This window comes from Microtus oregoni, unplaced genomic scaffold (assembly GCF_018167655.1).
Source record: "Microtus oregoni isolate MIOR12 unplaced genomic scaffold, Mior012 000098F_ref0000018, whole genome shotgun sequence".
NCBI classification, from domain to species: Eukaryota; Metazoa; Chordata; class Mammalia; order Rodentia; family Cricetidae; genus Microtus; species Microtus oregoni.
In genome coordinates, this window is record NW_024544711.1 from 1,080,647 (window position 1) to 1,095,636 (window position 14,990).

General features: G+C 41.0%; 1 protein-coding gene across 2 annotated transcripts in view; it reads left to right on the forward strand.

The window, feature by feature from the left end:
- LOC121442980 (lysine-specific demethylase 3B) overlaps positions 1-14,990 on the forward strand; it is a 62,520-nt gene that overhangs the window by 1,545 nt on the left and 45,985 nt on the right. For both annotated transcript variants that reach the window (XM_041644634.1, XM_041644635.1), the window contains exons 2-3: positions 11,042-11,209; positions 13,492-13,605. In XM_041644634.1, the coding sequence (XP_041500568.1) occupies positions 11,042-11,209; positions 13,492-13,605 (282 nt within the window). The remainder of the gene's footprint in view (positions 1-11,041; positions 11,210-13,491; positions 13,606-14,990) is intronic.

A 14,990-nucleotide genomic window follows, 5' to 3' on the forward strand; every position in this document is an offset into this window, starting at 1 on the left:
ATGAAGCTCCAGCGGAGTGAATTTGTAAAAAGATACCACGACAATAAGATGGGGATTTGATCCTAAATTCCTCTGCCCTTTCTACAAAAGATGGGTAGGGTTCGATCGATCATGATGGTTTCTTTCTCATTCACTAATCCCCTCCCTCCCCCCAAGCAAAGCATTTTTGAGATCTACCCATATGCGCATACTCTGACCTGAGGCATTGCCATTTCATTGGGATTTTACTTCCCAGTTCTTTGAATCGTTGTTTGTTTCTCTCCGTCAAATGAATTGAGCTCGTGAGCTCTGCACCTGAAATGGCTACCCAGTCGCTCTGTTGTTTGTTGATCTTCGTGATTGCAGAGTGCACTGAGTGCTGGACACCTACTAGGGCTAAATACTTAATAGTTTTACCACTTGGCCAGTGTAAGTGGGTTTTCCAACCAACTAAACACTTGCAGTGATTCTTGAAAAAAAGCAAGGTGTTCTTACAACTGTGTTGAAGGTCTATGGCGCAATGTAAACATAGAAGCAAAGGTAACTTTGGACTTGGTGAATAGATTTGTGCTTGTCTTACACTTTTATCCGGGAACATATATGAGAAAACAGTCACAACAAAACTCTGGGCCTTTTAGGTTTTTTTTTTTAACCTTCTTGCCGTACTGTTCTAGAATTGCAGTTACCTTGAGGTTTTGTTGAAGACGGTGACTAGTGAGAAATAAATGTGTATTTGCCGTTTGTTTTCCTTTTTCATTGACGAGAATGTCTTTGGACTCTGGGCATGTGGACCTTTCCAATTTGCACCACTCATTGTAGTAAACACAACTATCTTCCAATCAAAAGTGTTCTTCCTGTACTCAAGGGTGGAGTTTGCCAGCAACTGGCCTGTGATTGGGCAGATTTTCTTTCAGTTATGTTTAAGAGGTTTTCAGGCGTGCTTGGTTTTGAGTAATGCATAGCAGGGCGCCCCCTGTTAAGGATGAGTAATTAAGGGTTGGATGAATAGTTTCTGAACTGATTGAAAACACATTTCTCAATTTTAGGCTCCATTAATACCCTCTTTCTAAATACCTTTTGACCCAGAAATACTTGAGTATACTGGTGATACATTTAATGAACCTTTTTTTTTCATTACCAATGCCATATCCTGCCTTAAGATATGTGTGGGGGAAAACATGAAAACCTCTACTCCATTCATTGGGAAATTTGTTGATGAGTGTTTTAAGAGTGGTTGTGTTCACCATCAAACTTCCTTTGACAAGCAGCTGCTGATTTTTTTATCCAGATACAAACCCAATTTTTCCCCTTTTTTCTCTTGGAATAGTGGCTTTTCGTTCAAAATAGGTCTTTTGTGTGTTTTTTTTTAAATATGTTGCAAGATTAGTGGATTTTGCGTTTATATTATTTCATAATGTAGTTGTACACTTTGAGTTCCAAAATCATTATTTGTCCATGTATGTTCCAGAGTCCTTGAGATATATATGTATAGATAAACAGATATATATGTATAGATAAACAGACAAAAATGCCGTGGATTTTCCTTTTAATTATAAAAGTACATCTGTTTACAGAATGTCAAACAAAGCTATAGACGTGAGAGCACAGCAGTCTTGACCTCTGTGGCTCCAGCTTACCAAGGAAGAATATGATTGTTTTTCCTTTAAAAAAATAAAAAAATACTGTACATGCAAAAAAATGAAAAGAAGGATAGGGTTGGAGCACAGTCAGTAGTGTTTGCCCAGCAAGCATAAGGGCCTAAGTTTAATTCCCACACTGCAGAAACTGGGCATGGTGGTGGGTACATACCTGTAAAATTCTTCTCTACAAAGAATTGCTTTTTTTTTTTTTGAACAAATGCTATCTTACTGCACAATATCTGCTACTGGCTCTTTTTAAATAAACTTATTTTCGGTGTATGAGTGTTTTGCCTGCATGTATGTATGTGCATGCCTGGTGCTTGAGAAGATCCGAAGAGGGTGTTTAATCCTCTGGAACTGTACAGGTGACTGTGGGTACTGGGAGCAGAGTCTGGGTCCTCTGCACCAGCAGCCAGACCAGTGGTCCTAATCACTAAGCCATCTCTCCAGCCCTGCTTTCTTATTTTAATTGATGTATATATACCGCAGACATCAGTAGCTATCTATGTTGTAAACACTTTCCAACTCTCCTCAGCCCTTCCAGGGGCCTTATACATGCTAGGTGGGTACTGTACTACTCCCAAATTTTCATCATGTTTGTAACCCCTTCATATTTTATAGAATGAGTGTGCCATGATCTAGTTCTTAGTTTTTTTTCTCTTGGTGGACATCCACTTTATTTAAAAGTTTTTTGGAGGGACACTAACTATATTAATCTGTCCTTAGCACATTGTGTTTTGTGATCCAGGTTTCACTGTTGTATTTTAGGCATCCAAGAGTGAGATTGTTGAGATATGTGTACTTTTAGTTTATTAGGTAATACATGGTTATTTTCCACTCATTAAAATGTTTCATACTCCCACAAACAGTGCTATAGTTCTTGTTTTCCTTCATCTTTATTGTCAAGTGATGTCATCAGTATTTTAGTGTTGACAGTGAGAAAAAGTATCTAACGTTTTCATAACTACTGGTCTTTCTGGATGTATTTCCTCCTCTTCCATCCTAATTATGCATCTGATCACTTGAGAAATTAGTTAATTATGTTTTTATTCTGAGTTCTTTATGCAGTTATTAACTTTTTGAGACAGGGTGTCTTTGTTACAGCTCTGACTGTCCTGGAACTGGCTTTGTAGACCAAGCTGGCCTCAAACTCATTGAGATCCAACTGCCTCTGGTCCCAAGTGCTGGGATTAAAGGCCACTACTTCTGGGCTGGTTATTAACTTGTATTACCTCTCTAGTATATTGTAATCATTACTCTTTTGTTTGTTTTTGTTTTATGGGACAGGATTTCTCTGTGTAGCCTTGACTGTCCTGGAACTCACTTTGTAGATCAGGCTGACCTTAAATTCAGAGATGCTCCTGCTTCTGCCTCCCTAGGGCTAGGATTAAAGGCGTGTGCCACCACCACTAGGCTATAAATATTCTTTGTATTTTTATTTTAGTCCTTTTTTCTTTTTGAGATATTCCCACTATGTATGACTCCCTGTGTGCTTGGAACTCATTATGTAGACCAGGCTGGTGAACTCAAGAGCTAGCTGGTACTAAAGGCGCTTCCGCCACTCTTGGCTTGCTTTAATCTTTGGACCTCCCATTCACCTGATATTTTTTTCATTGAATATAATAAAATAGGCGATCTGATCTGTCCTTTCTTTTCTCAATTGTGGCACTACCAATTTTATGACGAAAGCTTTTGTTGTTACTGCAGTATGGTAGAATTAAATGGTGCTGTAAGTGTTGCATTGGGTTGTTTGGGCTATCACAGCTGTCTCAGCATTCCAGACTCTCAAGAAGGATTAAAGGGTATCTGCCTTAATGTTTTAATTTTAATCTTTTATTTCTGTTTCGGAGTATAAGAATAAAATATTCTCTTTGTTGTGATTTTTTTTTTTTCAAGACAGGGTTTCTCTGTAGCTTTTAGGTTCCTGTCCTGGAACTAGCTCTTGTAGACCAGGCTGGCCTCGAACTCACAGAGATTCAATCCCTGCCTCCGAGTGCTGGGATTAAAGGCGTGCGCCACCACCGCCCAGCTGTTGTGATTTGAGATAATAATTATAGCATTGTTCTGGCTAGTACCATATGATTTTTATCTGGAAGTCTATGAGGAATGAAAGTGTATCTATTCTCTCCCCCTTGACACCCCAATTTTTTTTTTCATGCAGGGTCTCTATATATCACTGGCTGGTCTGGAACTACTGTGTAGGCAAGGCTGGCTTCAGATTCACAGAGACCCACTTGCATTAGCCTCTTCCTCTGGAGTACTAGAATTAGAGGCATGGACTACCACACCAAGCTGCCTGCTATTTCTACACCGGCCTTTTCTCTTTGTGTCATAGTAGGGAAGGTGAACCCTAAAATGCCTACTTTCTCATTTTGTTTCTAGATGATGTCATTATAATCAGGTCCATGCCAGTACCATTTTTCCTGTGCAGAAACTATTCTTACTTTCTACCTACTTCTAGTCTTGTCAGCCCTGATTGTGATGGAGTCTGTGATTTGATGCTGGAGGTCAACCCCTGCCTGAGTAATAGTATTCTACCATGCAGCTACACCCCTGCACCTACCCTGTACTTCCCTACCCCCAGTCATGTTCCCCTTCTCTCCATTTTGTCACTTTAAAGATTTGTTGACTTATTTTTTATGTTAATGTGTGTTGCCTGCATGTAAAGTAAATAAAATATATTTTGTGGATCAATGCATGTTTAGAGAGGTGTGTTGTTTTGAAACAGTCTATGTTTTGAGCCGCCACACCTGCTTAGAGAGTTGTAGATAAACTGGGCATGGTGATGCAAGCCTATAATTCCTAGCATTTTGGAGAGTAGCTTTAAATAGCAATGAGGTTCTGCTCATTTGATAAGAACATGTAGTGTTTAATTGGATGCTAAGAACACCTATCGTCTTGACTCCAGACCCACTTTTTTGGGTGGGGGTTGGGTTTTTGAGACAGGGTTTCTCTGTGACACAGTCCTTCCTAGCTGACTATCCTGGAACACACTTACTCTGTAGACCATGCTGGCCTCAAACTCGCAGAGATCCGCCTGCCTCTGCCTCCTGAGTAATGGGATTAAAGGCATGTGCCACCATCACCAGGTTTCAGCCCCCCCCCCCTTTTTTTGAGACAGAGTCTCAGTATGTACACCCGGAACTTGATGTGTACAAGCTGGCCTAAACTCCAGAGATTCACCTGCCTCTGAGTTCTGGGATTAAAAGAAAGCACCAACACTCTTGGCTTCTGTTCATTTTTATTTATTTTTTTAAAATATTTATTTATTAAGTATACAATATTCTGTCTGCATATATGCCTGCAGGCCAGAAGAGGGCACCAGATCTCATTACAGATGGTTGTGAGCCACCATGGGGTTGCTGGGAATTGAACTCAGGACCTTTGGAAGAGCAGGCAATGCTCTTAACCGCTGAGCCATCTCTCCAGCCCTTCTGTTCATTTTTAAAAGACATTTATTTTGCCTGGGTTGTGAATGGCTTTAATCTTAGCAGAGGCCTAAGAAGGAAGAATTTGAGGCCAATGTGAACTATACAGTGTATAGGCCAGCTAAGACAAATAAATAATTAGTAAGGATATTGCTTTGTAGCCCAGGGTAGCCTGGAATTTGAGAAGCCCTTGAGTTAGCCCCCCAGTTGCTCTGCTGCCCAGTTTGAAGGGCCTGTCTTTGCAGCGCATTGTCCCCTCACATCACACTGCACAGACTTATTTCACCTTCCTCCACTACAGCATCAGAGCTCTCCTTCTGCGTTTGTTTGGTTTGCTTTGGGGTTGGGGTTTTGTTGTAGTTTTGGTTTGTTTGTTTTTTGAGACAGGGTCTCACTATGTAGTTTTGGCTGGCCTGGAACTGACCTGCTTCTCCCTCCCCCTTGCTCCCCAGTGCGTGGGCCCCAGGCCTGGCTAGTTTTTGCTTTTGTATTTATAGCAGAGCATTGCTAAGTGTCCTTGGCTGGTCTGGAACTGGCCTGGCCTGGTGCTGCAGGTGTGTGTGCTGCCACTTCAAGCTAGACGGCTCCTCTTAATTGCTCCTTCGTTTACCAGGGATTCGCATCACCAGCTCCTCATCTGCCCAGAGCTTGTAAGCACTTGTATGTTCTACTAGCTTGTTCTGGTTGATTTAGTCTCCCTTCACAAACAGACCCAGAGTAGAAGATAAGAAACATTCTCTCGGTGTTTTTAACAACAGCTGTGGTGGGTGTGTGCCTGTAGGTTTTCTTGCCGGAAGGCCTGAGGGACACTTAACACCTGTTACTCCTCAGTTTTCCACTGCCTTCCATAGGTTGGTGGTTTTTAAGCCCTCCAAACCCATCATGTCCACTGCCAAAGTGTCTTTTATTCTTGTTCTCCAGATGAGTGAAACCTGCCTGATTGTTTAGTAGTGACTCAAGTGGTGTGGCCTCTTAGTTTTACAAGAGGGTATAAGCTCCATAGTTTTAGTGACTTTGTAGGTAATGGGGCTCTAGGGGACTGACTCACTAACCAAATTCTCTGGAGACTGATTTGAAAATCCATATGCAAGATTATTAATTTACAGTGGTGCATATACCTGTAGAGATGAAAATCCTCTCACCTGCTCAAGGTAAGGAGGATTTTTGCCATGTGAAGAATTAGACAAGGAAAATTAGATGTAGCCCAGAGATATTTATAGCAAGCAACCCTCAGTTTGTGGTTCTCTAATTCGCTAGTGCTTTCTGTCTTCCATTGCATTATTCCCATTTCTTTCTCAAGACAGCCCAGGTGAACCCCGAATGATCTACCCACCTTAGCTTCCTGATTGTTGGGCTTATAGGTATGTACCAATATGGGCTGAAAATTTTTCTTCTTTTTTTGAGAGGAAAGCTCAGTTTGTAGCCTTGACAGGCTGAAGTTCTATGTAGACCAAGTTGGCCCAGAAGACACAGATATCTTCCTGCCTCTGCCTCTCAAGTACGGCGGTTAAAGATATGCACTGCCATGCCCAGCTTTTTTTTAATTGTTGTTTGTTTGTTTGTTTGGTTGGTTTGGTTTTCAGAATAAGGTTTCTCTGTGTAGCCCTGGCTGTCCTAGAACTCACTTTGTAGACCAGGCTGGCCTTGAACTCAGATCTGTCTGACTGCCTCCCAAATGCTAGGATTAAAAGTTTGCCACCTTTGTTTTGCAAATGTTTTGTTTTGTTTTGACTAGCCTAGGTGACATGATGTTATTTCAAAAAGATAGTAAAGCTAGGCAAAGGCAGGTTTATTTCTATGAATTTTGAGGCCAGTTAAGTCTGCACAATGGAGACTTTGTCTCAAAAGGGGGGGGATGATAAACTGGATGTGGTGGCATGTCATGTTCCTCATCATGACTGAGGCAAAAGAGTCATTTCAGATTTAGTCTAGGTTTTGCTGCATGGTGGATTCAATATAAATATATTGACCTCAACTCCAGCTAAGCTATCTGGGGCTAGGGATGAAGCTCACTTGTCTAGCATGCATGAAGGCTGGACCCCACCCCCAATCCTGCAAAAGTAGTGGCATACATCTATAATCCTAGCACCAAGGTTCTTTTTGTGGGGCGGGGAGCTAGAGTCTCTGGGAACTTTCTGTTCTCCTGCCTCAGCCTCCTCAGCTTCCAGGTGTGCACCACCATGGTTATCTTAATACTTTCTGTAAAGACTTCTCTGTGTCTGGGGTAATTAAAGTCATTACAGGAGTGGTTTTGCCAGATATTTACATGTTAAGAGTTTTAGGCACATCTTTACATTTTCTTGTCTTGTTTGAGGCATGATCTCAGTCTAAGCTGTCCTGGAACTCCCAATGCTGCTTTACTCCCCTGGGAATGGTAGACCTAGAGGGCTTACAGGCATATACCACCACACCTGACACCTCTCTCTCTCTCTCCCTCTCTCCCTCTCCCTCTCCCTCTCCCTCTCCCTCTCCCTCTCCCTCTCTCCCTCCCTCTCTCTCTCTCTCTCTCTCTCTCTCTCTCTCTCTCTTTCTCTAGTTTTTCGAGACAGGGTTTCTCTGTGTAACTGGCTGCCTGTAACTCACTCTGTAGACCAGGCTGAACTCAAACTCACAGAGATCTGCCTGCCTCTGCCTCCAGAGTGCTGGGATTAAAGGTGCGCACTACCACAGTCCATCAACACTTCTCTTTTAAAGGTTCTATCAGTTTATACTATGACCAATAAGTATTCCAAGCTTGCTTAGGGAATGAATGCTCCAGGCAACCATCTGAGGCCCTTTTTGTTTCTATTTATAGACAAAGGAAGTCAGGCTCAAAGAGACTAAAGTAGAAGCATGGGGCAGTTGGGGTACAAGTCCCTACGTAACATTGATCTTATAGCTCCTCAAAATGCTGTACATATTTGAATTTTTATTCAGACTATCACTGTTATTCCTACTACCATTCAATATACTCAGTCTTAGGTGGAAAAGATATTGGAAAGATATTGCTTGGAAAATAAACTATAAAGAGGAAATGGTTATTTACCTGAAAACAGCAGCACATCATCATGCTTCATCACTTTATCCTACAGTTTTGTAAAATTGCACATAATTCACATTTTGAAATAGGGAAATTAAAAATCAAGAATCTTATTAATGAACCTTTATTTCCTTTACTCCCCGACAGTCATCACCATATCCTGTTATTCTCATCTCTAATATCTCAAATAGAGTTCACATTCATGTACTCTTACTGGGTTTTTTTTTTGTTTTTAAATTTTATTTCTTTGTGAATGGTCTTAGTTTCTCTACTCCATAGTTTATCTTTTAAGCCTAATCCAAAGTTAATTTTTCCCTTTAAAATTAATTACCTATATAATAAGTGATACATTCATTGAAGAAAAAGCATCTGATAAAAATCACGTTTTATGCCCATGTATAGATGCTCCTCTCAGGCTTAATCAGAGAAGCATCATTCTCAGTGGACTGCAGTGGATGTACAGGCTCATGGTTGCACATGGCTCCTAAATTAAAGACCAGGCTGGTCTACAGTGCAAGTTCTGGGACAGCTAGAGCTACACAGAGAAACCCTGTCTCAGAGATGGCTCCATGGTTAAGAGCGTGTATTGGTTGCTCTCGTAGAGGCCCTAAGTTCAATTCCTAGCATCCACCTCACGCAGCTCACAGCCACCTGTAACTCCAGCTCCAGGGTATCTGATGTCTTTTCTGGACTACATAGGCATCTGCACTCATGGGGCATGTTATCAAAGTTAAGCACACGCACCCATGTGTGCACAAGCGCACTTGCATGTATGTCTGTATGAGGACATCAGATTCCTCTGGAACTGGAGTTACAGATATTTCTGAGCTGCCATGTGGGTGCTAGGAATTGAACCCAGTCCTCTGGAAGAGCAGCCAATGGTCTTAACTGTTGAACCATGTCTCCATCCCAGAAATCTTTTTTTAAAAAGGAAAAAAACTAAAACAAACAACAAACAAAAGAGATAAAGAGATGGTTCAGTGGTTAAGAACACTTACTGCTCTTGCAGAGAATCTAAGTTCAATTCTCAGCACCCATGTTGGCTAGCTCACAACTGACTCCAGCTCCAGGGGAATCTGACATTTCTGGCTTCTTAGACCTCTGCATACACACACATAACACACACACATCCCTAACCCTTTGTTGTATTTTCATTTTGTTTTCCAGACACAGTTTCTCTGTGCAACAGCCCTGGTTGGCCTCAAACTCAAAAATCAGCTTGACTCTTCCTGGGGTCAAAGTTGTGGGACACCATGTCTGAATCACACTTTTTTATTTTGTTTGTTTGTTTGCTTGCTTGTTTTGGTTTTTCGAGACAAGGTTTGTTTGTAGCTTTGGAGCCTGGCATCAAACTCAGAGATCCACCTGTCTCTGCCTCCTGAGTGCTGGGATTAAAGGTGTGTGCCGCCATCACCACCAGGCCACTTATGTTTTTAAAAGTAAAAATAGATCTTAAAAACAAAAACAAGCCGGGTGGTGGTGGCGCACACCTTTAATCCCAGCACTCGGGAGGCAGAGGCAGGCTGATCTCTGGGAGTTCGAGGCCAGCCTGGTCTACAAGAGCTAGTTCCAGGACAGGAACCAAAAAACTACGGAGAAACCCTGTCTCAAAAATCCAAAAAAAAAAAAAAAAAAAAAAATTAAAAAAGAAACCTTCCAATTAGAAAACAAAATGGATCTGGGCTCTGCAAAAAAGTATGTGTTCTTAACCACTGAACGTCTTCCCAACTTCCAGTTTTTGTTAATTTATCATCCTTTTCTTGCCTGCCATGCAGAGCTGAGCTGGATTCCTAGTACTGCATAAAACCAGATGTGATGGCACAAGCATGTAATCCCAGTTGAGGGCAGGATGGGATACATGAGACCTTGTCTCGGAAGAAAAAAATGAAACCTTGGACCAGTGAGTTGGGCCAGCTGATAAAACACTCTTGCTGCCAAACCTGTTGGCCTGAGTTAAAATCCCTGTGACCACACTGTGGAAAGAAGTGGTTCCAAGTTGTCCTCCATGTATATACTCTGGCAATTGCACATACACACAAAATAAGTAAATAAAGGTAATAAAAATTAAAGTGAGATGGGTTAGCAGGTAAAGACACTTAACCCCCAAGCCTGAGTTTGAGTTCTGTTCCCAGAACCCATGTAGTGGAAGGAGAGAACAGACCCTTGTAAGTTTTCCTCTAACTTCCATATGCATGTGCTACACCCTAAATAAATTTGTTTTTTTTAATCTTGTTTTTTTTTTAAATATTTATTTATTTATTATGTATACAATATTCTGTCTGTGTGTATGTCTGCAGGCCAGAAGAGGGCACCAGACTTCATTACAGATGGTTGTGAGCCACCATATGGTTGCTGGGAATTGAACTCAGGACCTTTGGAAGAGCAGGCAATGCTCTTACCCTCTGAGCCATCTCTCCAGCCCTTAATCTTGTTTTTTAAGATTTAATTAATTTATTATGTATATGGTATTCTGCCTGCATGTATCCTTGCAGGCCAGAAGAGGGCACCAGACCTCATTACAGATGGTTGTGAGCCACCATGTGGTTGCTGGGAATTGAACTCAGGACCTTTGGAAGAGCAGGCTAAGCGCTTAACACTGAGCCATCTCTCCAGACCTATTTTTTTTTCTTTTTCTTTTTTATTATTTATTTATTATGTATACAATATTCTTCCTGCGTGTATGCCTGAAGGCCAGAAGAGGGCACCAGACCTCATTACAGATGGTTATGAGCCACCATGTGGTTGCTGGGAATTGAACTCAGGACCTTTGGAAGAGCAGGCAATGCTCTCAACCACTGAGCCATCTCTCCAGCCCCCTCCAGACCTGTTTTTAATCTTTTAAGTAACAGAAAATATCAATAAAAATGACCTTAGAAGTAAGTTTATGGAAATTTTCTTAGTCTTTGGTTTAAAACTAGGAAAATTGTTTTTTCCTCAAATGTGACATTCCAATTGTTTTTGATATCTCTTTGCAGATCTTTGTAGAATTTGACGGCTGTAACTGGAAGCAACACTCCTGGGTTAAAGTTCATGCTGAAGAAGTAATAGTACTTCTGCTAGAAGGATCGCTTGTTTGGGCACCCCGGAAGGACCCAGTCCTTCTACAGGGCACTCGTGTCTCAGTTGCGCAGTGGCCAGCACTAGTAAGTAGCTTTTATTTATTTGTGCTTATTTATTTTGGGGGGGAATGAGTTGGAGACAAGTTCATATACTCCAGACTGGCTTCTTGGCAGACTTAGAATTTATCCTCCCACTTCTACCTTCCAGGGCTGGGATTACAGGTGTGTGCCACCCAGCCCTGTTTATACCATGCTGGTTATCAAACCCAGACCCATACACGTTAGGCAAGCATTTTGATATTTTTTCCCCTGTTGTACTATTTTCTTTTTATTTATGGTGTCAGGTATCAAATCTTATATACTAGGCAAGTGCCTTACCACTGAGCTATATCATGTAGCCCAATAAATGAATCACTTTTATTAGATAGGAGCAATTTGACCTTTTCTCTTAGGCCTATAAATATTTACCACATAGTATAAACTCTTCAGAAATTGCAAATATCTACACGCTTTGTCTTTAACAAACTTTTCTTCTGAAGTTACCAAAGCAAAAATTAACAGTTCTTTTTCTCTATGTTCTGAAGAAAAGTTTATTTTGATTGATTGATTGATTGACTGACTGATTGATTGATTGATTTTTCAGGACAGGGTTTTACTGTGTAGCTCTGACTGTCCTGGAACTCATTCTGTAGACCAGGCTGGCCTCAAACTCACAGAGATTCATCTGCCTCTGCCTCCCAAGTCTTGGATAAAAACATGCTCCACCACTGCCCACTGGTTTATTCTGTGACTAACCCAAAATAAATAATGTAAACCAAATGGTACATTCAATCTGTTGGTATACTATTATCTCTTTTTTTTTTTTTTTTACTATTATCTCTTAATATAAGTTTTAATTTTTTTTTTTGGCTGATGTTGAAGACAGGGTTTCTCTATGTAGCCCTGAATGTCTTGGAACTTACTGTATATATCAGACTGGCCTCACACTCATGAGATCCAGCTGTGTCTGTCCCTGGGTTCTGGGATTAAAGGCATGCACCACCATGCCTGGCTTGCCTATATAGATATATATAGTTAAATATTTATTTATTATGTATACAATATTCTGTCTGTGTGTATGCCAGCAGACCAGAAGTGGGCCCCATTACAGATGGCTGTGAGCCACCATGTGGTTGCTGGGAATTGAACTCAGGATATTTGGAAGGGCAGGCAATGCTCTTAACCTCTGAGCCATCTCTCCAGCCCCCGCCCTTTTTTCTTTTTTTTTTTTTTTTTGTCTTGCACTTTCAGATAGTGTGTCTTCCCGATTTGCCCAGGATGGTCTGATAGTATATACCTGTGATATCAGCACTTGGAAAGCAGGTGGATCATGAATTTAAGGACAATGGGTTATATAGTGAGATATAATTAAAGGGATAGGGGGAGAAGAGATTTGAACATATAGCTCATTGGGTAGAGTACCTGCCTAACATGCATGAAGCCCCTGGTTTTATGTAAAGCGTCACATAAAAGCTGGTATGTTGGTACACACCTGTAACCCCAGGACCTAGGAGGATGAAGGCAGAATTCTAGAAGTTCAAAGTCATTCTTCATTTATAGAGAGCTCAAGGTCAGCCATTTTTTGGTATTCGAGACAAGGTTTTCCTATGTAACAGTCCCCTTTGTAGTCCAGGCTGGCCTCAAATTCACTGAGATCTGCCTGCCTCTGCTTCCCAAGTGCTGGGATTAAAGGTAAGTGCCACTGTCTGGCAACAATGATTAATTTCTTATTCCACTTGCCATTTTTAGATATAAAAGTATTAAAACCAGGTATGATGGTTTACACCTATAATTCCCTCATTTAGGCGACTGAGGAAGGAGGATTACCATAAATTCCTCACCCTGAGCCAAAAACCAAACAAACAGAAGTTAGAAAATACTGAGCAAACATAGTCAGGCATGGTGGTGCACACCTTTAATTCCAACATTTGGGAGGCAGAGGCAGGCAGATCTCTGAATTCGAGGCCAGCCTGGTCTACAAAGTGAGTACCAGTACAGTCAGGCTACACAGAGGAAACCCTGTCTCCAAAAAAAAAAAAAAAAAGGAAACCCAAAAAAACCAGCAAAACAACAGCAACAACAACAAAAAAAAAAATGAACCAAACAAAAAAGACGAAAGAGAGAGAAAAAAATCTCCTTTGGTTTGTGAGCAGTGGCAATGTTTGAAATGTTCCTAAGGCCTTGTTTGTTAGTTTGTCTGTGTTCCCTAGGATGAGAGGAGAGTAGTAATTGGATGTGCTTCTCTGAAGTCAGAGAGGAATTGACTGTTCCTTGTTTTCACTTCCAAGTTCTCATCAGCCTCTTTTCATTGTCATTGTGCTCCACAGACTTTCACTCCCTTGGTAGATAAGCTGGGTCTGGGCTCTGTGGTGCCAGTTGAATACCTTGTGGATCGAGAACTGCGTTTCATGTCAGATGCTAATGGGCTGCATCTGTTCCAGGTATTTGCTCTATCTAATCTTGGGCTTACTAGTTACCTCCTTGTTAATTTCCTTGTTGATTCAAATCCTTTTGGCATTACCTTGCTTCCTGTAATAAATTTCTCTGTGCATTTGAAGTTTTCTAATTTCTTAAAAAATTCATTTGGTGACTGATGCTTCTTTTCTCTTCTGTACTCCCACCCCCCCACTCTAAAGCCACCCAGGACTTCAAGAAAAATGGCTTCTCTGGGGTTAGAGAGAGGGCTCAGCAGTGTAAGAGCACTTGTTGCTCTTCCAGAGGATTTGAATTTGGTTCCCTACACCTATAACCTGAGCCTTACAACTGCCTGTAACTCCAACTATAGGAGAAACCAATGCCCTCTTTTGTCTCCTGATACCTGTTCACGTTATACACACACAAATAAATAAATAAATTGAAAGGGGGCTTCTCTAAGATGGCGTTTGATATGACTTGTGTGGCTGGAACCTAGTGAGGTTTGTGTTTACCTTAGTGGCAGATGAGCAGAAATGAGTAACAGCTGGTTCCTAGCAGTATGAAATATGAAAGGATATGCACGTGTGCGCACACACACGGAGAAAATTGAGTGTGAATAGTTTAAACAGACTATCATGTGAGTGTAAATAGTTTAAACAGACTATCATGTGAGTGTGAATAGTTTAAACAGACTATCTTGTGAGTGTGAATAGTTTAAACAGACTATTGTGTGAGTGTGAATAGTTTAAACAGACTATCGTGTGAGTGTGAATAGTTTAAACAGACTATCGTGTGAGTGTGAATAGTTTAAACAGACTATCGTGTGAGTGTGAATAGTTTAAACAGACTATCATGTGAGTGTGAATAGTTTAAACAGACTGTCATGTGAGTGTGAATAGTTTAAACAGACTATCATGTGAGTGGTAGTTTAAACAGACTATCATGTGAGTGGTAGTTTCATTAGGAAAGATACTACTGATTGGAGAAACGGTTCAGAAGTTTCTGCCTGTGTTTATTTCTTTTTTTAAATTTACTTTTGTTTTGTTTTTATTGAGCTATGTATTTTTCTCGGCTCTCCTCCCTTCCTCCCACCTCCCCTTCTGCCTTTTCCCATGATCTCCACGCTCCCAGTTTACTCAGGAGATCTTGTCTTTTTCTACTTCCCATGTAGATTAGAAGGTTTTACTCTTTCATTGGGAGAGCTGAGACCAATATTTCCTAAACTACATTCTATGAGTTATTAATGGCAGCTTCTTTGTTATTCTTCCTCCTCAGAGGTCATTCCCTTTCAGTATCCTTGCTTCGTTCATCTTCATGCTCCTTGGGTTTGTGGGTGATGCAGGACTCTTTAGGGAAGGATTTTCTCATCTGCTAAGTTTTATTGCCATTCATTTTAACATCAGTTTTTCCT